Source organism: Heteronotia binoei, chromosome 13, assembly GCF_032191835.1.
Source record: "Heteronotia binoei isolate CCM8104 ecotype False Entrance Well chromosome 13, APGP_CSIRO_Hbin_v1, whole genome shotgun sequence".
NCBI classification, from domain to species: domain Eukaryota; kingdom Metazoa; phylum Chordata; class Lepidosauria; order Squamata; family Gekkonidae; genus Heteronotia; species Heteronotia binoei.
In genome coordinates this window covers 59,532,102-59,554,714 of record NC_083235.1, presented here as the reverse complement: position 1 = coordinate 59,554,714, position 22,613 = coordinate 59,532,102, and the positions used below count along the sequence as shown (strand labels likewise).

At 45.2% G+C, this 22,613-nt stretch overlaps 1 protein-coding gene across 1 annotated transcript in view; it reads right to left on the bottom strand.

Annotated features, from left to right (window-relative positions):
• The window catches only part of LOC132581016 (E3 ubiquitin-protein ligase RNF213-like), a 199,079-nt gene that overhangs the window by 89,502 nt on the left and 86,964 nt on the right, over nt 1–22,613 (bottom strand). Inside the window, exons 21-23 of the mRNA XM_060252036.1 lie at nt 9,136–9,276; nt 8,273–8,434; nt 3,871–5,011 (exon numbers count right to left, since the gene is read on the bottom strand). Coding sequence (XP_060108019.1) covers nt 3,871–5,011; nt 8,273–8,434; nt 9,136–9,276 — 1,444 coding nt within the window. The remainder of the gene's footprint in view (nt 1–3,870; nt 5,012–8,272; nt 8,435–9,135; nt 9,277–22,613) is intronic.

Here is a 22,613-nt window from a genome sequence, read left to right as displayed (position 1 = left end):
ATTGACCCAAGGCTGCTTGCAAGGATAATAGGCCTCTATTCCGATACGAGTATGAAGATTCGTCTTGGCCCATATGGCCAATTGTCTAGCCCAGTTAAAACAACAAAAGGGGTTCGTCAAGGGTGTATTTTGGTTCCACTTCTTTTTAACCTATACCTGAATGATATAGTTGATTTTCTTGCAGGTCCCCACTTTTTCCCTGTCAAAGTTGGTGAGAAATTTATTTTTATCCTGTTATATGCAGATGACACTCTGTTAATTTCTCATACCCAAATTGGCCTGAGAAGACTGTTGAGACGCTTTAGTCAATACTGCAAGGATAATCTTTTGCATGTAAATTATGACAAAACTAAGATTATGGTATTTTCTCGTAGACCTAAATACTATAACTGGAGGTTGGATGGGAAACCAATCCAACAGGTTCCCTTGTATAAATACTCAGGTGTCATGTTTCATCAGTCATGCTCCTGGGCCGCTCATATAGACCATGCTAAGCATAATATTGGAATTTTATAGAAGAAAAGGTAGCTGCCTTATACGCCCAACTGTCGAAATTTACCAAAGAAAATTATTACCGCAGCTGCTCCATGGAGCACCAGTATGGGTCTCTGGAAATCTCCACTCTCTAGAAGTCTCCCAGAATAAATTTACACGTAGGCTTCTTGCGGTTCCTCCTTCAACACCTTCGCCAATGACTAGACTGGAGTTATCCCTCCCTCATGTAAGAACTTTAGTCTATAAATTGGCTATTAATTTCTGGCTGAAGATTATTTTCCATATGACATTGGAACTGTTAATTTTGGGGAAATGAAAGATAGATTGTGGCGCAGTTTTATTTTGGAAACAGTGGCTAAGCTTGGGTTTTCAGCTGATTCCCTGGGCTCCCTTGGGTTTGATATTGCTAAATCCTTGGTTAAGCAAAGGTTGATAGACCAATCTATCCAAGCCGATAGGGGAATTATAGGCGAATTGAAAACTTCTGTGATTTATAGCCGGCTGCCCTTGTCGCTTCTGTTACTTCCCCCATATTTTGTAAATGTGATGAACTTTAAGCACCAGAAGGCCTTCACGAGGGCTCGCTTTGATTTACTGCCAATACTGGCCAATGAAGAGTTTGTACTTGTGACCTAACATCCATTGAGGACCTCTATCACTCCATATTTTATTGTCCTGATTTTAAGATTGAACGGGATAGGTTTCTGGATCGTATTTTATCTTCTCTTTTTGGTAAGTCAAATCAGGAGAAACTAGTCTTCTTGCTGTCTGACAGAGATAGATATATTACCCTCCAAGTTGCAAGATTCATGACTGGCATTATAGAAAAGAAAATGAAGACTGTACCACACTAATTTTTCATTATTATTATTCTGGGTAGCTTACTAGTGTGGTACCAGTTAAATTTTTTCTGATGTTTTAAATTTTATATCTGGTTTTTAAAATTGAGTTTTATTGTATCTTATTGTATTAAGGCACGAGGTATTCTGTTTTTTTTCTCTCTCTTCTTGTTTCTTTTGTTTTATTGCTGAATCTGGTTGTTTGATGCTATGGCAATATGTGATAATGCAATAAATTGAATTGAATGATTGAGATGTCCTCCATCGATACACCCCTACAGAAGGCCGATGACGTGGAGACAGCTCGAGTGGAATGAGCTCGTAAGTGTTGAGGTATGGGTTGTTTGGCCAATTGGTGGTATGGGTTGTTTGGCCAATTGGTAGCATGAAGTAATTGCAGCTACAACCCACTTTGAAAACCTCTGAGTTGAGATTTTGTGTCCCTGCTTGTGTGTTCCGTAAGCCACAAAAAGTCCAGGGTCTTTATGGAAGGAACGTGTCCTTTCAATATAGAAAGCGAGCGCCCGACGTAAGTCAAGATTGTGTAGGGTCTGTTGCCCCGCGTCACTAGGTTTTTGAAAAAAAGAGGGTAGAGTGGTCGACCTTCCCAGATGGTAAGGTGAGACGATTTTCGGTAGGAAAGTAGGGTCAGGACGTAGAATCACTCTGTCATGGTGGAGGACACTGTATGGGGGATCTGTCCGAAACGCACAAACATCGCTGGCTCTCCTGCCAGATGCGAGTGCTACTAGCAGTGGAATGGATGCCATTGGCTCAAAAGGAGGTTTCATTAGTTGGCTCAGAACAAGAGATAAACTCCATGAAGGTTGCAGTTGCCGAATTGGAGGTTGAAGATGTAGAATGCCCTTTAGGAAGGCTTTTGTAGCAGGATGAGAGAAAACAGTGTGTCCTCCAATAAGTGGATGAAGGGCTTAAATAGAGGCCAGATGAACCTTTACAGAGGAGTAGGCTAGGCCAGAGTTTGAGAGAGACAAGGTGTAAGACAGTCACACACGCCCGTCCAGCTGCTGATTTTTTGTTTCCTCTACCAACAAACTTCTCTACACAGCGGCTAGAAGAAACTGGGTGGGTGGAGCACCTCCGCCTCGCTCCAGGCATGCATAGTGGATGCCTGCTCCCCAGTTCGAGAGGGAATGCACGCCAAAAATGCATAGGCTAGCTTTAAATTCTCCGAGGTTGGGTTCGATTCTAGACTGAAACCCATGTGTGGGACTGCACAGAGACCACGATGAAGATCATTAGTATCTGGCAACACCTAATGGGGATAAACAGAAAGCTCTGAAGTGCTCCAGAGGTGACATATTTTGTCAAATAAATCAAGATCAGATTATTAGAAAGGAAACCACAAAATCTGGATGCTAAAACCCTGCCCATGCACACACAGAGGAATGCATTCATGGAAGAATACAGTAGTAGCATGATCAGCTCACAGTCCTGGCTTCCTGTAGGTATTACAAAACTATGGAGAAGTTTTAATGATCTTTATTTTAAATAGATCTTCATATAAAGTGAAAGATGAATCAGATTCTGAAGCTTATCAACTGTACATGCGTCATTCCAAAACAGTAAATTCAGCTTTGTTACTGAAAAAAATACTGGGCAATTAAGTACCCTAGTTTGTTGCATAATTAAAGAGGTCACATTCAAAAACACTGCCACATGTTGAATCAGACTCCTGGTCAACAAGGTTAGCACTGCCTACTCTAACAGGCAGGTGCTTTCCAGAATCGAAGGTAAAGGCTTTTCACATCACCTACTACCCGATCTTTTAACTGGAGATCTCAGGGATTGACCCTGGGATCTTCTGCATGCAAAGCAGATGCTCTATCACTGAAACACAGACTCTCCTGTCATAAAGTTCAATACTTGTGACCAGTGAAATCAAGAAAATTAAAAACTTGTGTGTCATCTCAATAACTTGAAAGGACCTACTGATTACATATATTGGGCACTGATCTTTCAAATACCAAGTTTTAGGCCTAAGTCTACACACACAGAATAATGGTAATATGATGGCAAAGTGCTGAGGTAGTAGAACTTTGAACTGCAGTTCAGAGATTACATTTTTCAAAGCCCTCCTGTCTTCATTTCATTTAAATGGAAAACTAACACAGCATGTAAAGGGCTAGGAATAGAATATGATGTGCTAGTGTTGTATTTGCAGAATGTTTTAACATGCTGGAGCAATAAAAATGAAATGTCTTCCCTGCACTTTTTCACCACATTTTTATTCCACCCTCCCTCCAAGGACAGTATACGTGATTCTCCTCCCTCTTCTCCACACTAACAACCCTCTAAAGGATGTTAGGTTCAGAGTATAGGACTGAACAACTTTGGGCTAGTGAGCTTCATGGCTGAACATGGATTTTGACTTTAGGCCTCCTGAATCCCCCTATCCAGTGCTCTAACCATTTCTAGCTCTGAAGTGATACAGAGTACTCTACCAACTAATTGTGCTGCTTGTGTACACCAAGCCTTTAAATCTTTGGAAATTATTTGAAAATGTTTCTCTCACCCACTCCAGCTCTTGTGGAGGATACAATCCCAACACACATTTCATCCTTGAAGATAGAAGCTGATGAATGTGCAGACTGCATAGTTTTGTAATGATTCCCAAGATATCTTTGAACATTCTTCAAGGGCTGCTGAGGGATCATGTGAACTTTGAACTGACTGAAGGCAGCAGGGACATAGCAGTGCTCTCTCTCACAGTTACACAGGATCACCAGTCGATAATCATCCTGGTGTTTCAAGTGAAGGTTTCGGAACAGTTCCTCAAATCTGTAGCCAACATCATAGCTCAACTCGTCTGCATACAGCATAGTATAAATCTTCTTCTCTCTGCAGCCCAGAGCGAGGCATCTCCTCAGAAACAATGCCACTTGCTCATAGCTGGTCTGTGGTGTACAGAGCAAGACCTCATCATAGGAAGGTGGCATCTCCTCAGGACTAACCATGTAGATGGCCAAGGCTGAAGCCAACACTTCAGAGCGAGGACAGAGGATGAGATTGGGCCTGTCACTATGAAGGCCTGGTGGGAATGTTCGCAAAACTCTCCTGTTCTCCATACCTGCCAGACAGTCCAGGTAATCGCCAAGTGTATCAATGTCCAAGCAGCCTGGAACAAAAGAACTCATGCTCTTCATGTAGGATTCCCAGATATCTTCCAGTCGTTCAGTCAGCTCTTTCTCTATTACCATTAAACCAAAGAGATCATCAAGACTGCTCTCTGACTTTCTGGACATCAGGCGTCTGGAGACCTCTTGGACATTCTGTTTGCTGCAGTTGTGCTTTATGAATGAAAGCATCAGTAAGGCTGCTTCACTGGGACATTTTGAGCCAAGCTCTCTGCACAAGTAAACAAGCTGCTCAGCCATGTAATAATTTAAGTAGAAATACTGTGATCGCTTTTCAGCCATGAAACACTCCCACCTCTCCAGGAAGCTCTCCATCTTTCTACATAAGGCTGGAAGAACATCTATTACTTTTCCACTTCCCAAAAAGTCTCGTATAAATTTCAAATTGAAGTCCATGACAATACAGAACTTGCTGTTGGGTGAGCAGTATATCTTAGTGATCCAAGATCGGAAGAGCATATTGCCAGCAGAGTAAAGTCTTATGAAGGACAGTGCTAGTCTCTGAACACTAGAAAATATCTGTATGCAAAAAAAAAAAGAAAAAATAGTTCTAGTAAACAAATGCTATAACACAACTGATGCAAAACACAAAATGGTTGTGGAATTATACCATTGTCAATAAACACACACAAAACTAGGAGTCTGTACTCATGCCTTATGGTTCAACAGCTTTGCAGACAAGGATCCTTTTCAACTCTGCATTACACTGAAGGGACAGAACAGTTCTTTTCCAGGAATCAGCTTTAGCGATAGGACAAAATGTCATCACATTACATTGAACTTTTCTGTCTATTTTTCAGGGAAAACAAAACCAAGGATGACAGGTAGTGACAAAATATTATAACTGTTACTTTTTCCTTTCTTGGTCCCCCCTCCCTGGCAAAAGGTTTGTCTCCTTGAGTCAGCAAGCATATAGGGGCTGTAGACTTTGAGTTTTCAATCATTTCAGTTTAAATCTTTATTTGATTTTTAAAAACTTACTGCTTACCCAAAAGGGCCTTTCAGTGACTTACAACATTAAAACCAATACGGTAAAACAACATAAAAACAAATATAAAATACTAATGTTAAAATATTAGATTATTAAAATGTGGCTATCATCATAACCCTATTAAAACAGCTCAAAAATATGGTTATCCTCCAAAGGCCAATAAACAATTCAACCTTGCATACCCTTCAAAAACAAAACAAATCTGGTAGACAGGGGTGTCATCCAAAAGTGCATTTCACAGGGTAGGGGCCACAACTGAGAAGGCCCTTCCCTTGGTGACAGCTAACCAAGCCAATTTTAAAAAAATTAATATCTGCAAACGTGAGCAGGCCAAAAGAGTCCCAAAAAGAACCAGACAGTGCAAGCAGAGTCCCCATCCTGCTACTTTTTATCAAATTCAGCAGCCAACTGCAGGTGAAGATTAGAGACTTTAGAAATCAGTATCAATTTTAGGACACACCAAAGGCATAGTCAACTGCCGAACCAGTCAGAATAATTCAACAGGGTTGTGAGGTGGCAGACACAATGGAGGTAGTGAAATTATATTTTTTCCACCGCTTTCACTGCCACCTCATAGGTCTTCAAATTGGGCTCTATGCAGGGGGTGTTAAACATATGGCCAGTAAGCCAGAACTGGGCTGTCCAGGGCTCTTGTTTGGCCTGCGAGCAACTGGTCATTACCTTCATTGCCAGACAGAGGCTTTTTTTGCATTTTGTCGCTGTATACTGTCCCAGTGCTAATGAGTAACTGGCGGTGGAAGTGGGAGGGTACAAATCACAGAGACACTTTAAAGAAATACTGTAAGACTGTTAATGTTTTAAGCATGTTTGTATTTTGAGTAAAAAATAATATCATTAAGTGGGTTTGTCTAGCATTACATTTTATGGAACACATGGCCCAGCTCAACAAAGTGACATTTATGCCAGATCTGGCCCTTATAACAAATGAGTTTGACACCTCCATCTTACAGTCACCAATTCCACTCCAGCCTTATGAGCAACCTTTTAAAATCTTTTAAGACCCTCATTATACCAAGGAGTCACAAAGACATGAGGGTGTGAGGGAGCAATCTGACTGAGAGCTTCCTGAAGACCTCTATTACAAATCTCAGTTAGCTCAGTTCAATTCAGTCCAGACCTTTATTGGCATAAGAGCAATAATAATCCACAATAAAAAGTAGGCACAAAGGCCTGAAATATAGTAAGAAAGATACATAAACAACCAATTAAAATAGCAGCCAATAATACTAATCAAGAGTAGACACCCAGCAATTAAAATACAGTAGTATGCCTAGATTTAATTTTATAGGCTTCTACTAAGAAGTTTGCAACACATGTAGTAATGTGGGGATTAACATCTTCTAAAAGGTAGGATAGAATTTTCCTTTTAGTAAATACATTGTGTTGGAGATATTCAGCTAAAAATTGTCTACAGTGTGAGGCCAGGAGAGGACATTCTAAAATAATATGGGATATAGAATCAAGGACTCCTAATTCACACAGACATAATCTATTTTGGAGTGGTATCTGTCTAAACCTACCATAGAGAACTGTTGATGGGGAGGCATTTAAACGTGCCAAAGTAACAGTATGACGATGGAATGGGGAGTTTAAAGTAAAAAAATAATGGGGTATCTTCCCATGTCTTTGGGGTATACCTAGATTGGCTGCAGAGCAAACAGGGGAATGTGAGGGGAACACTTTTTGGTATTTGTGATCCATAAGCCTTAGTTGGATTGTTCTTAAGATATATAATTCGTCACATAAGAAAAGAGTGTCCACCTCAATACCAAGCTTTTGTAGTTTGTGGGTAAATGTAGAGTGCCAAGTAATGCTATGCCTGTCTTTCATCAGGAAGCGTAATAAACTTCCTGAATCCATTCTGAAATGAATTTTTAACCCGAACTTAAAAGCCATAATCCAGGCTCTGGTTCCCAGTCAGCTTATTCAGTGAACTGCCAGCAGGTCCAGATAAATCCTGCAAAGCAGGATCCATTAGTCTCTGCAGGAGAGCATAAATGCTTATTGCCTGCACAGGGGGAACGGCCACCCCCAAATAGACCCTTACAGTGAAATGGTCTGACCATGGCACCAGTTCACAAACAACTGTGCTATTCAGATCAAGCCTGGCACAAAAGACCAAATCTAGTGTGTGGTCTATGTGGAATTCCATGTGAAATTTACTGCCGCAGGAAGTGGTAGTATCTACAAGCATAGGCACTTCAAGAGGGGATTGGATAAACATATGGAAGAGAGATCAAACAGTGGCTATTAGCCTCAAGGTATAGATGGAACACTGGTTGAGATAGTGTTGCTCTATATTTTTGGTACTTTGGGGGGGGCAACAGTAGGAGGGCTTCTGGAGTTCTGGCCCTGTTAGTTAACCTTCTGATGGCACCTGAGTTTTGGCCACTGTGTGACACAGTGTTGTACTGGATGGTCCACTGGCCTGATCCAACATGGCTTCTCTTATATGTTATGCCTGCTTCATGCATGGGGGTTCAGTCTGTCTATATGACCCAGCCTGATTACAAAGTCAGACATGCTTGTTTAAGGACAGAAGACAGACATCTTGTTTCCAAGGGAATATCCTCTCTCCGACTTAACACATTTCAGCAATAAGCAGAGAGCGCAAAACAGCTTCAAACTTTATTACAGATGTTTGAAATTATTAGTCTCCATTATCTTTTAAGGTTCTCTGGAAATGCAACGTGCTTGAAAGTCACTCTTTCTTCCTCAGCAGGCCAATATACAATAAAATACACTTAAAGGTAAGACTAGAAACTGACCTCAGAAAACTTCTCCACTTCTGCACCTTGTTCTACTTTGCCTGACATCAGCATCAGCTTGTTCATCAGTTCTTTCAGCTCCTCCAGTGAATAACGCCGCAGCTCTTCTTGGCCACTATGGCTTTCTGAAATGGTCAAGGACAGAACCGTCTCCAGAGAAACCTTTCAAATAAATATGGGTTGCAGTTTACTTTTTATGCTTTGTATTCAGTCACAGAGATGCTACGCAAAAAATCCCTAGTCTTCAAAACTAACAAATAAGTTACCTCCATTAATGGCAGGGCAAGCAGCTGCACAATGCAAATCTCACAAGTATAAAAAAAATTTTTTTTCACAACAATAGTAGTAGGAAACAGCAAAATCACAGTATTTTCTGACTTATAAGCTGTCTCCTATTACTACTATTGCAAATGGTCATTTGTATCTAAGTCTTGCAAAGAAAACTTCATAGACTGAATGTTTTGTATTTCCTTGCCTTTTGATGCACATGGTTACAATATCTTTTCTTTCTATGCACACATACCACTAAAGTTTGGAGCCATAATAAATCTGTCAGTCTTTCAGATGCCAAAAGTCACTTTTGTTTGGTCTGCGTCCAAAAACTACTATTGAGAATGGCATTACCACAGTGAGACACCACAAACTGATAATGAAAGCAGTTTACCAATAGGTGTGATTACAGGCCATTAGTCATGGAAAGTCATTACCAATGTGACTAAACTTTTTTTTTTGCATGGGTCCTTTTCTTTGCTAGCTTTGTTTACGGCAGGCTGCACAGTGACACACTAAGCAACACAATGCCTAGAGAAAGATAAGAATCAAGGCCACAGATAGTGCTCTTGGCATTTTCTTTGTGGTCTCACCTTCTGACCTTCGACAGGTGCTCTAATTACATAGATTCCTTTGCTATTGATTGTAGTCGCCAGGGATATAGATGATAGTTCCACAGAGCCATGGCTCTCTTTTATGGTTTTTAGCCATTCCAAGTATCTGGCAGAATCACGCTGTGGGGAGTAATGAGAAGATATAAATCAGATTAAGAAGAAGAAGATATTGGATTTATATCCCGCCCTCCACTCCGAAGAGTCTCAGAGCGGCTCACAATCTCCTTTACCTTCCTCCCCCACAACAGACACCCTGTGAGGTGGGTGGGGCTAAGAGAGCTCTAACAGCAGCTGCCCTTTCAAGGACAACCTCTGCCAGGGCTATGGCTAACCCAAGGCCATTCCAGCAGGTGCAAGTGGAGGAGTGGGGAATCAAACCCAGTTCTCCCAGATAAGAGTCCACACACTTAACCACTACACCAAACTGGCTCTTTAATCCTCCTAACTAATCCTCCTAACCCCCATACCTTTCCACAATTCAAACAACACAGGGATGAAAACAGTGTGGTGACAGAGAGTCCTGAACCAAATAATCTTTTAAAATACTAAGTTGTTCTTAACCTCTATGATGTACCTCATCCACTTCCCTCCCTCTGAGGCTAGATTTTCCCTCCATTTCTATTTGTTCCCTTATTGACTAAGCAGCCCTGGTAAAGTGTTTTCTTTTCCCGGGTAGAAACTTCGACTTTCCCACCCTGTCAGTAAGATATATTTTGATTATTTACTCAGCCCAGGAACCTGAGGGAAGGGGTAGGATCACCCTTTGAAATCATTCATGAAAATGGCACCTGAAACGTTTTTTAAAAATCAAAAATAATAAAATACATTATTTAACATAAAGGGTAAAGGTCAGTTTGTGAAATCAAAGGTTGAAACTATTGAGGTAAAACTAGAATAAGCACAGACTTTTGTTCTTATATATCAGGCTAATGAGAAGTTGTTAAATTATTTGCAGTTACTTAGATCTTTATAGAACAAAGTGGGAGTCCAGTGGCACCCTTAAGACCAACAAAATTTTATTCACTATATGAGCTTTCATGTGCATGCACACTTCCTCAGACAAAGTGAAATGAAACTTACCAGTCCATACATAAATTTAAGGTCAAACAGCAAATCAGTATACAAGCATACAATATAATGAAATGTTTTAACAGATGTAAACAGGAATAACAAACAAAGTTTATAAGGTCATCATTGTTTAGATCCAATTCCAGGGGAAAACAGTGAGCTAAATAATTATGTCAGAATTGGCAATAGATGTATAAATCTATCCTTAATTATGGAGTATTAACAGCAAGCATCTGACTCTCCTGTCAAACTGTCCTTAAGTATTTATATTGGGAGGTTTTTGTTGCAGGGTTTATGCAAACACTCAAATACACTTTTTATTTGCATAAACGCTGACTCTTTTGGTGCCCAAAAGGCTAGTACCCTCTTTCCAGTATCCAACCCCCTTCCTCCTGGAACACCAGTGCTCTTCTTGAGTTAACTGACTGGGGGGGGGGATTTTGTGTATTTTAGGTGTGTGTGTTGACCTCTGGGGACATGGAGGATATTCAAAAAATTGGCTGAAAGCCTGCCTCTGCCCTCTTGATTATTTCAGGACAGTCTCCCACCCAAGCACTAACCACAGTTGACTCTATTTAGCTTCCAAGATCTGATGAGATCGGGCTTGCCTAAAGTATCCAGGTAAGGGCTAGTTGTTAACTGACTTTTATGGTCTCTAAAGACAATTTCTAATCATACATGACTGTCAGACCCAGAGGCAAGGAAAATACAAGTATAGTTCAAGATCTTTATTCCACCATCATGAGCAGATATAGGCTTTGTCGGAACTGGCTATCCCACCAGTTCCTTGCTCTTATAAACCTTTGCCCTGACCGTTATAATTCAAGCCAAGTGAACCAAGCTAAAGTGGGGGATTTTGCGTGGGTTCACTACTATTCTGTCATCACCGCAGGTGTCCATTATCAGCCCCTCGGTTACATCTCTCCAGCTCTCTTGACCTTGGTTGCGTAGTAACTAGCCAGTTCCCAGACATGCCACCCTCCCTTCAGATAAGCAGCAGAAATGCTTCAAAGACAGGATAGCAAAGCACAAGCGTTACCATTGTACAACTGTTTAGATACATATGGCAAGAGGAACAAAGATGGAGTGACTCTTGACAATGACTAGGGATCTCTTAACTCCTCAGAGATAATTCTCCCTGGTTGGCTGGGTAGGGAATCTTCTTCTCTCTCTCAAGATCTATTCCATTTCCTTTGGCCTGAATGGGAGTCTTCTCTACTACCCACTTCCTTGCCAAACTATCCCCAGAACTCCTGTCTGTGTTCAAACTGCTCTCAGCTATGAATTCAGACCATGGCTGCAATCACATACACTAAATAATCAATTTTCAGTGCCCTTTACAACTGGATTTTACTGTGCGAACTGGCAAAATCCAGTTGGAAAGTGCATTGAAAGTGGATTATTTAGTGTGTGTGACTGCAGCCTGTGTTCAGTCATGGCTGAAATCTGTCAGCACTACACTCCTCTTCTCTGTCAGGGCTATTCTCAGTGCACATCTCTTCTTAGTTAAGGCAGGAATATGACTGAATCTCCTCAGCATTCAGTTTTCTCAAGACCTTTTTTTTATCAGCTGATACCAACCAATCAGATTGCTTGGAGCAGCCTGTCATTCAAGGTTCTCTGTCTCTGTAAAGAATTAACCAAAGTCCTTTAGTTGTTGGTACAGCACTTCTAAGTTTAAAAAGATCAGTCTGTCACAACCTCCTTTATCTCATTGCCCAAAACAGTACAGAATATTTTGTGGCTTGCCAGAAAGGACAGATTTCTTACCTGTAACTGGCGATCTTCGAGTGGTCATCTGTGCAGTCACACATATGGGTAATCCGCCAGGATCGAACCCAACCTCAGAGAATTCAAAGCAATCTCGAGCGTTAATTTTAGCGCGCCTTCCCGTCGTCCCGGGGAGGAGGCATCGCCTGCGCATGCCTGGACAAAGGGGAGGCGCCTAACCCACTCAGTTTCTTCCCGCCGCCGTGTAGGTGGACCAATTCTACAGATGATAAGCATCCAGCAGCAGGGAAGGATGGGTGGGTATGTGTGACTGCACTGATGACCACTCGAAGATCACCAGTTACAGGTAAGAAACCTGTCCATCTTCTTCGTGGTCTCTGTGCAGTCCCACATATGGGTGATTAGCAAGCTATTCCACTAGGAGGTGGGTGCTGGATCTGTAAGCAGAAGCATGGTTAGTTAAGTCAAGAGAATATGATTGTACTCACGGTTGAGTGTCAAGGAGAATCAATCAAAGATGGATCGCAGCACAGTCTGCCCGAAGGACGAATCACGCCAAGCACTAACGTCTAAGGCGTAGTGCGAGGCGAAAGTGGATGGGGAGGACCAGACCGCAGCAGCACAGATGTCCTCCATCGGGATGCCCTTGCAGAAGGCTGATGAAGTTGCAATGGCTCTAGTAGAGTGAGCTCGTATAAGTTCTGGTATTGGCTGTCTAGCCAGTTCATAACATAAGGTAATGGCAGCCACAATCCACTTTGAAAATCTCTGAGTTGAGATTTTGTTGCCCTGGTTATGGGTTGCGTAAGTTATAAATAGACTCGTGTCCTTACGGAACTATCGTGTCCTTTCAATGTAAAAGGCAAGGGCCCTACGAACATCCAGGTTGTGTAGCGCCCGTTGGCCTGCATCCGCAGGGTGTTGGAAGAATCCAGGTAGAGTGGAGGGTTTTCCTAGATGGAACGGTGAGACCACTTTTGGTAGAAATGCAGGGTCAGGACGTAACACTACCCTGTTATGATGGAAGACTGTGTAAGGTGGATCTGCTCTAAAGGCGCAGATATCGCTAGCTCTCCTGCCCGTGTTGAGTGCTTTTAGTAGGGCTGTTTTCCAAGTGAGAAGTAAAGGAATGGATGCCATAGGTTCGAAGGGTGGTTTCATCAATTGACTCAGGACAAGGGAGAGGCTCCAGGTAGGAAGGATTTTCCAGATTGGAGGATGAAGGTGAAGAATTCCCTTTAGGAAGGCTTTAGTAGCGTAGTGAGAGAAGACTGTGGAACCCTCAATATGTGGGTGAAATGCAGAGATAGCTGCTAGGTGGACATTCAAGGAGGAGTACGAAAGTCCAGCGTTTGAGAGGGCTATAGTATATGTTAGGATTTGGGTGATACTGGCAAGGCTAGGATTAAAGTTATGCTGGCTTGCGTATTTGGAAAAACGTTTCCATTTGAGAGTAGGATTTCCTAGTGGTAGGTTTCCTTGCATTTACCAGGACATGTCGGATTTCTGGAGGAAAGTTTAAAAATTGATTTTCCAGGCTGTCAGTCTCAGAAGTGCTGGGTTGTGGTGTAGGACCTTGCCATCCTGTTGGGAAATCAAGTCCTGAGCTTGTGGAAGTCGCAGGAATGTGTTGCTGGATAGGAGAAGGAGAGCAGTGAACCAGGGTTGACGTGGCCACCAGGGTGTGATCAGGATGCAGTTGGTGTGATCCGTCTGTATCTTTTGTACTACTCTGGTGATGAGTGGTATTGGAGAAAATAAGTAGTGAAGTGTTCCCTTCGAAGTTTGGAGGAAGGCATCCCCCGGTGACAATGGGGATGAAGGGCCTCGCATTTAGAAGCGGGGGCACTGGGTATTGTTTGGGGATGCAAATCCATCTATCTTCGGGGTACCGAAGTTCTGAAATATGGGCTATATGTAACGCCTGTTGATGGTCCATTCGTTGTCGTTGATTAGGTGACGACTCAACGCATCTGCTTGGACATTCTGGACTCCTGGTAAATGTACTGCTGTTAGGAAGATACCCTGGCTGATGCTCCAGTGCCATAGTTCTAGGGCTCGTTTGCATAGTCGGGTAGATGCTGTGCCTCCCTGTCGATTGATGTAGAAGACAGTGGCCACATTGTCGGAAGTGACTTGGACATGGGAGTTGCGTAGAGATGGCAGAAAGGATCTCAGAGCTCTGTGGACCGCCAAGAGTTCCAGGCAATTGATATGGAGGGATCTTTCGTAGTCCGTCCATTGTTCCTGTACTGTGAGCGTTCCTAAGTGGACTCCCCATCCCCACTTGGAAGCGTCGGTGGTAACGATCACAGAGGGTGGTGTCTGTGCAAATGGCATTCCCACCCGGAGATGACTTTCTATCGTCCACCATCTCAGGGATGAGACAATATGAGATGGAAGGGTTAGCACTGTGCTTTGGTGCTGTCTTTGAGGGTGGAATGTTCGGACAAACCACAGTTGCAGAGGGCGCATGTGGAGCTTGGTGAAACAGAGTACTGAGGTGGTAGCTGCCATTAGGCCTAACATCCTTTGGAAGATGAGGGCCGTTTGGGAGCGGTGCATTATGATTCTGTTGGCCAAGGATTGGATATGTTGCACTCTGTCTTGTGGCAGGTAAGCCTTCTGGGAAATCGTTGAGAGATGCGCTCCTATGAATTGTATGGTTTGGGTAGGAGTAAGCTTGGATTTAGATGGATTGACCTGAAGTCCTAGGGTAGCTAGGAGGGAAAGGGTAGTTGAAACGTCCATTTGGAGCTGTTCTTTTGTCTGGGCGACGATCAGCCAATTGTCTATGTACGGGTAGATGGATATTTTTTGTTGTCGCAGTGTTGCGGCCACCACAGCCATACACTTTGTAAATACTCTTGGTGATGTTGAGAGACCAAAAGAAAGAGTGCGGAATTGGTAGTGTTGATCTCCGATCGCGAATCTGAGGAATCTTCTGTGATGGTGGTTGATGGTGATATGACAATAGGCGTCTTGCAGGTCTATAGATGCCATCCAAGCCTGCTTTAGAATCAGTGGTAGGATAGACTGAAGGGTGATCATGCGGAATTTTTTGTGACAGATGTGAAGATTGAACTTCCGGAGATCTAGAATGGGGCGCAATCCCCCGTCTCTTTTTGGCACCAGAAAGTAGCGGGAGTAAAACCCGGTATGATGGTACTGTGGTGGAACTGGTTCTATAGCTCCCTTGTCCAGCAAGGTCGCAATTTCCAATTGTAGAGGTGCGGATGGTGGGGTGGTCAAGAACCTGTGATGTTTTGGGGTTGAGCTGAACTCTATGGAGTAGCCCCTGTGGATGATCGCCAGGACCCATGAGTCTGATGTTATGGACTCCCACCTGGGATGGAACGGTTGAAGTCTGCTGTCTGGATAATGCTCTGGACGTCTGCGAGGGGTAAGGGAGTCAAAGAGACTGCTTTGTAGTTGGTGTGGTTTTCTTTGACGTTTGAGGGCGTGCTCTCTGCTGAAAGGGTTGTTTGGGCTGGGAGGGCTTGCGTCTCCAGCGTTCGGCCTGTCGTGGAGATCTAGCGGTTTTGTAGTAGTTCGGCCTCCAGTTCCCTTGTCGAGTAGATTGAGATTGTGGTTGGGTAACCCCCAATCTCTTGGCTCTCTTCCTGCTATCGTCAACATTAGTGAGAATGTTGTCTGTAGTGGCGCTGAATAGGCCCAGTCCGTCGAAGGGTAAGTCCTCAATCTTGAACTTTATGTCAGGTTGCAGTGATGAAGACCTAAGCCATGCATGTCGACGAAGGGCTATTGCAGATGCAAGGGTCCTGGAGGAGCATTGGGCTGCGTGGTGTGCCGTATTTGTTGTTTACTGACTCTCGCGAGCTCTTGTAGTGCATGAGAGGCTGGTTTTTGTGTTGCTTCAGGCAGAGAGGGAACCAGAGTGTTTAGATAAGTGGTTAAGTTAAAAGCGTATGCAGAGAAGTACGCCATATAGTTGTGGATTTTGGTAGTGGCGGTGGTGAGAGAGTAGATTTTTCTCCCAATTGTATCAAGTTTTTTGCCTTCCCTTTCTGGAGGCACGGGGTGTCTTGTTTGTTTGGATTTGGAAGAGGAGTGCACTATCATGGAGTTCGGTGCAGGGTGGTTGAAAAGAAATTTGGACTCAGGGGCATGAACTTTGTAGAGTGATTTGACCCGTTTTGAAGTCGGAGGCACTGATGCTGGTTTGTCCCAAGCCTCTTTCAAGGTTTCGAGGTGGACTGGAAGCATCGGGAAGGAGGAGCCTGCAAGTAAGTCGGCATCTACAAGGTCATATACTACATCTGAGACTCTAGGTGCATCAGTGGTTAGTTTAACATTGAGGGAATTCGCCATGTTGGATAAGAGATCCAAATAGGATTTGGGTCCCTCTGATGGAGATAGGTCCGTTTGCTTTGCCATGTCAGATGCTGGTGAATGGAGACCTGAGGTTGAGGAATGGGAGGAGTCAGAGTGTTTTGCCTCGGATTCTTCGTGAGTGTCCAATTCCATTGGTTTGGTAGTCAGCTCTGGTAGCGAGGGCTGTGTCCGCGGTTTGGTGGGGGCGATCGAGGTCGATCTGGCTGGAGAGGGGGGTCTAGGCTTCGTGGCATAGTGAGCAGGGGCCTCTCGGTACCGACGACGATCTTCATAGCACGAATGTTCCCTGTGTGGCAGAGTCTTACGATACTGAGTAGGTCTTCTCTGTGAGGGCTGTCTCGGTATTGAGGAGATTCGTAGCGTCGTGAGTCGTCACGGTACCTAGATTCGTCATGGGCACGTCGGTAAGAACCCGTGGATGGTGATCTTCGGTGTCGTCAGTACCCACGAGGGGATGGTGATCTGGATCTCGATGGAGAATAGTAGTAATAGCGTTCTCGATGTCTTCTTAGGGACTGCTTTGCTCGGGTATGGACAGTCAGTCTTTCGGAGTCGACGGCTCTCTTTCAAGGGAGTGCACCGATAATGCCTGTGGAGGTAATGAGACTTCTCGGAAGGAGCGCGTGTCCAGAATGTTGAGGCGCTGGCTTCTGGTCGAGTCCGGGGACTCGATGTTGAGTATCTGCTCAGGTAGAGATTCGTGGATCAAAGGAGATCGAGAGTGAATACAAACAATCTCTAGTGGTGTAATGGCGGGCGTCGAGGTCGATTTCGAAGCCGGTGTTGTCAGAACCGAGGCACCGGAGCTGACTGTCGGATGCGAAGTGGAGAGCCTTGCCGAAGGAGTCGGGTCGGGTGGCTTATGGCTTGTCTTGGTTTTCTTAGGAGTTTTCAAATTGGTAGAGTCCTTAGAAGCCGATTCCGAGCAGTGGCGCTTCCTGGAATCGTCCGACTTCTTGGAGTGTTTTCCGGACTTAGGCTTACTGGGAACCAAGGCCATGGAAGCTGCCAGTGGTGCCATTCCCTTTGAAGCTAGGGATGGTGGTGAGGTCTGAGAAGTCAAGGCATGGGACATAGCCGGGTGCAAAGATAACTCAAGCAGATGGCTTTTGAGTCTTGCAGCGTGATTTTTACGGGCTTGCTTGCTGAAATCGCTGCAGTGCACGCAAGTATCGATGCGGTGTGCTTCGCCAAGGCCAAAACAGGCAGGGGGAGTGACCGTCGAAGGAATTTTAGCAGCGCAGCGGACACACCCTTCGAAAGTGATTTTGTCCTTCCCTTCCATCCGCCCGGAGGGGGGGGGGTGAGGAAGCGAGAGGGGGAAAAGTTCGAGTAGTAAGCTTTTTTTTTTTTTAACGATACCAGTAGAGGAGATGCGTGGAGAATAAAGACGTGAAGAACGAAGACGTGGAGGATCAGATTGCAGTGAAGAAGCGGGAGACTCAGCGAGGTAGAGGTGTTCCGGACAGCGGTAAAGAAGAAACTGAATGGGTTGGGCGCCTCCCCTTCGTCCAGGCATGCGCAGGCGATGCCTCCTCCCCGGGACGACGGGAAGGCGCGCTAAAATTAACGCTTCAAGATTGCTTTGAATTCTCCGAGGTCGGGTTCGATCCTGGCGGATTACCCATATGTGGGACTGCACAGAGACTACGAAGAAGATCAAAGCTTTTACCTATCCAAGGGTAAGCATATACACTCAAAAAGGACAGGTTTCTTACCTGTAACTGATGATCTTCGAGTGGTCATCTGTGCAGTCACACATATGGGTAATCCGCAGGATCGGGCCCGACCTCGGAGAATTCAAAGCAATCTTTAAGCGTTAGATTTGGCGCGCCTTCTCCTCGTCCTGGGGAGGAGGCACCGTCTGCGCATGCCTGGGCGAGGGGGAGGCGCTAGCCCACTCAGTTTCTTCCCGCCGCCGAAAAGGTGGAAAAATAAAGTTGAGTGTCCAGTGTCCAGCAGCGGGGAAGGCTGGGTGGGTATGTGTGACTGCACAGATGACCACTCAAAGATCATCAGTTACAGGTAAGAAACCTGTCCATCTTCATCGTGGTCTCTGTGCAGTCCCACATATGGGTGATTAGCGAGCTATTCCATCAGGAGGAGGCTGCTGGACCTGCAAGAGTAAATCTGGTTAAGAAAGGTAATAGAGAGTGAGGTACTCACGGTAAAATGTGGAGAACCACTCAGTCAAAGATGGAATGTAGTACAGCCTGTCCGAAAGACGAGTCCCGCCTGGCACGGACATCAAGAGCGTAGTGCGAGGCGAAGGTAGATGGGGAGGACCAAACTGCAGCAGTACAGATGTCCTCTATTGGGACGCCCCTCAGGAAGGCTGACGAGGTAGCGACGGCTCTGGTGGAGTGAGCTCTTATGTGCTCCGGGACTGGCTGTTTCGCTAATTGATAGCATAATTCAATGGCAGCAACAACCCACTTCGAAAGTCTTTGGGTAGAGATTTTACTGCCCTTGTTATGAGTTGCATAAGCAACAAAGAGTCTTGGATCTTTACGAAATTGGCTAGTCCTGTCTATATAAAAGGCAAGGGCTCTACATGCGTCCAGGTTGTGTAATGCCCGTTGACCTGCATCCGAAGGGTGTTGGAAGAAAGCCGGAAGGGTTGAGGGTTTTCCTAGGTGAAAGGGTGAGACGACCTTAGGCAGGAAGGTAGGGTCAGGGCGGAGAACCACTCTGTCATGATGGAAAGTGGTGTACGGTGGGTCTGCCCTGAGTGCACAGATGTCACTGGCTCTTTTGCCTGTAGTGAGTGCAGTTAACAGTGCCGTTTTCCAAGATAGCAGATGAAGAGGGATAGATGCCATAGGCTCAAAGGGAGGCTTCATGAGTTGGCTTAATACGAGAGAAAGGCTCCAAGTCGGTAGAATTCGTCGAATTGGGGGGTGTAGGCGAATAATGCCCTTGAGGAAAGCTCTTGTAGCGTGGTGGGAAAAAACTGTCACGCCTTCGATGCGAGGATGGAAAGCAGATATTGCCGCAAGATGGACTTTCAGGGAGGAGTAAGAAAGTCCGGCCTTAGAAAGCTCTAGAGTGTAGGATAGAACCTGAGAGATGGTAGCTCGGGCAGGGTCAAAGTTATTCTTGGAAGCATAGATAGAGAAGCGTTTCCACTTTAATGAGTAGGATTTTCTGGTGGAAGGCTTCACTAGGATGTGACGGACGTCTTGAGGAAAGTCTAAAAACTGATTTTCCAAGCCGTCAGTTTCAGCGTCGCTGGGTTGTGGTGCCAGACTTTGCCGTGTTGCTGGGATAACAGGTCCTGTACTTGAGGGAGCTGAACCAGGGTTGACGTGGCCACCAGGGAGTTATTAGAATACAGTTGGTGTGATCCACTTGTATCTTCTGCAGGACTCTGGTTATGAGAGGAATGGGAGGAAAGAGATAGTGTAGTACTCCCTTCCAGGATTGGAGAAAGGCGTCCCCTAAGGAGAGGTGGGACGGGGGCCCTCTCATGTAAAAGCGGGTGCACTGGGCATTGGATGGGGATGCAAACGCATCTATCTTCGGGGTGCCGAAGAGTTTGAAGACCGGTAGGAGGTATTGTTTGCTGATTGACCACTCATGGTCGTTGACCGATTGACGGCTCAGGGCATCTGCCTGTACGTTCTCGATTCCTGGAAGATGGACTGCTGTGAGAAAGATGCCCTGGCTGATGCACCAGTGCCACAGGGTCAGTGCTCTCTTGCATAGCCTGGTGGAGGCGGTGCCCCCTTGTCTGTTGATGTAAAAGACAGTGGCTATGGTGTCCGAGGTTACCTGGACATGGGAGTTCTGTAGAGATGGAAGGAATGACCTCAGAGCTCTGTGGACTGCTAGAAGATCTAGGCAGTTGATATGTAGCGAGCTTTCGTAGTTCGTCCATTGGCCTTGAACTGTGAGGGCTCCCAAGTGGGCTCCCCATCCCCACTTGGAAGCGTCTGTGGTGACGATCACGGAGGGAGGTGCCTGTTTGAATGGCATTCCCACGGAGAGGTGGCGTATCGTCCACCATCTTAAGGATGGGATGATGTGAGACGGAAGAGTCAGCAGTATGGAGTGATGCTGCCTCTGAGGGTGGAAGGTTCTGATAAACCATAGTTGAAGAGGGTGCATGTGGAGCTTTGCAAAGCAGAGAACTGCAGTGGTAGCTGCCATTAGACCTAGCATTTTCTGGTAGATGAGTGCTGTTTGGGAGCGGTGAGTGATGATAGTATTGGCTAGAGATTGGATGCTGTGTATTCTGTCTTGAGGCAGAGAAGCTGTTTGGGAGACCGTAGAAATATTTGCTCCTATGAACTGTATTGATTGAGTTGGGATTAACTTGGACTTTGATGTGTTGACATGGAGGCCGAGAGTAGCTAGAAGAGAGAGAGTGGTGGAGACGTCCAGCTGGAGTTGTTCTCTTGTGGGGGAGACGATCAGCCAGTCGTCTATGTACGGAAAAATTGATATTTTTCGTTGACGCAAAGCTGCGGCCACCACCGCCATACATTTGGTGAAAACTCTTGGCGCCGTCGAGAGACCGAATGGGAGAGAGCGGAATTGGAAATGTTGATCTCCGATGGCGAACCTCAGAAACGTTCTGTGGTGGTGAGTGATGGTTATATGGAAATAGGCATCCTGTAAGTCTATCGATGCCATCCAGGCTTGTTCTGGGATAATAGGCAGGATTGATTGAAGGGTAATCATGCGGAATTTCTTGTAGGTGATATGGAGATTGAGCTTGCGGAGATCGAGGATAGGGCGGAGTCCCCCGTCTCTTTTCGGCACCAGAAAGTAACGGGAGTAGAATCCGGTACGATGATACTGAGGTGGTACCGGTTCTATCGCACCCTTGTCCAGCAAGGATGAGATTTCCGTTTGGAGAGGTATGGAAGGTGGTGTGGTGATGAATCTGTGATGTTTCGGGGTGGATCTGAATTCTATTGTGTAACCCCTGTGGATGATCGCCAGGACCCATGAATCCGATGTTATGGACTCCCATTTGGGGTAAAAGGGTAGAAGACGGATGTCTGAGTGATGGTGTTGCTGAAACAGAATGTCTGGACGTCTTAGGGGGGTAGGGGAGTCAAAGAGACTGTTTGACGGTAGGAGTAGTCTTCTTTGATGTTTGCGGGCGAGCCCTTTGTTGATAGGGCTGTTTGGATTGAGGAGGCTTACGTTTCCATCCTTCTGGTTGTCTAGGAGATCTTGAGTTTTTATAGTAGTATGGTCTCCAATTTCTTTGTTTGGCAAGTTGAGGTTGAGGCTGAGAGACTCCTAGTCTCTTGGCTCTCTTACGGCTATCGTCTACGTTGGTGAGGATGTCGTCTGTGGTGGCATTAAATAATCAAAGACCATCGAAGGGGAGATCCTCGATCTTGAATTTAATATCTGGTTGGAGCGAAGAGGATCTGAGCCAGGCATGCCTACGTAGAGCTATGGCTGAGGCGAGAGTTCTTGAGGAACATTGGGCAGCGTGGCGTGCTGTATTAATTTGTTGCTTGCTCACTCTGGCATCTCTTGCAGGGCGTTGGCAGCTGGTTTCTGTGCCTCCTCCGGTAAGGAGGGGATCAGGGTGTTCAGATAAGATGTCAGGTTAAATGTATAGGCTGAGAAATATGCCATGTAATTGTGAATTTTAGTCGTGGCAGTGGTGAGAGAGTAAATCTTTCTCCCGATGGTGTCTAGTTTCTTGCCTTCTTTCTCCGGAGGCACAGGGTGTCTGGTTTGCTTTGATTTAGAGGAGGAATGAACTATCATAGAGTTCGGTGCAGGGTGGTTAAACAGAAACTTAGATTCTGGAGCATGGACCTTGTAGAGTGCTTCGACCTTTTTGGAGGTTGGTGGTACCGATGCCGGCTTGTCCCAGGCTTCCTTGAGAGTTTCGAGATGAACGGGAAGCATGGGAAAGGATGAGCCAGCAGGAAGGTCAGCATTCACCAGGTCATACACAACGTCAGAGACTCTGGGGGCATCAGAGGTGAGTTTGATATTAAGCGAGTTGGCCATATTAGCCAAAAGGTCCAGGTAGGATTTAGTACCTTCAGAAGGCGACAATTCTGCCGGTTTAGCTACGTCAGAGACTGGAGAGTGTGGGTCCGAAGTCGAAGAGTGAGAGGAGTCGGATTGCTCAGCTTCAGAGTCGATATCGGGTTCGTTTCGGGGTTTAGGCGGAGGTTCGAGGATAGGAGGCTGTTTCTTCGAAGTCGAAGAAGTGGACCTCGCTGGAGAAGTCGGTTTGGGTTTAGAGATGTGATGAGCCGGATCTTCTCTGTATTGAAGGCGATCCTCATAACAGGGGTAGCGTCTGTGTGGAGTGGATT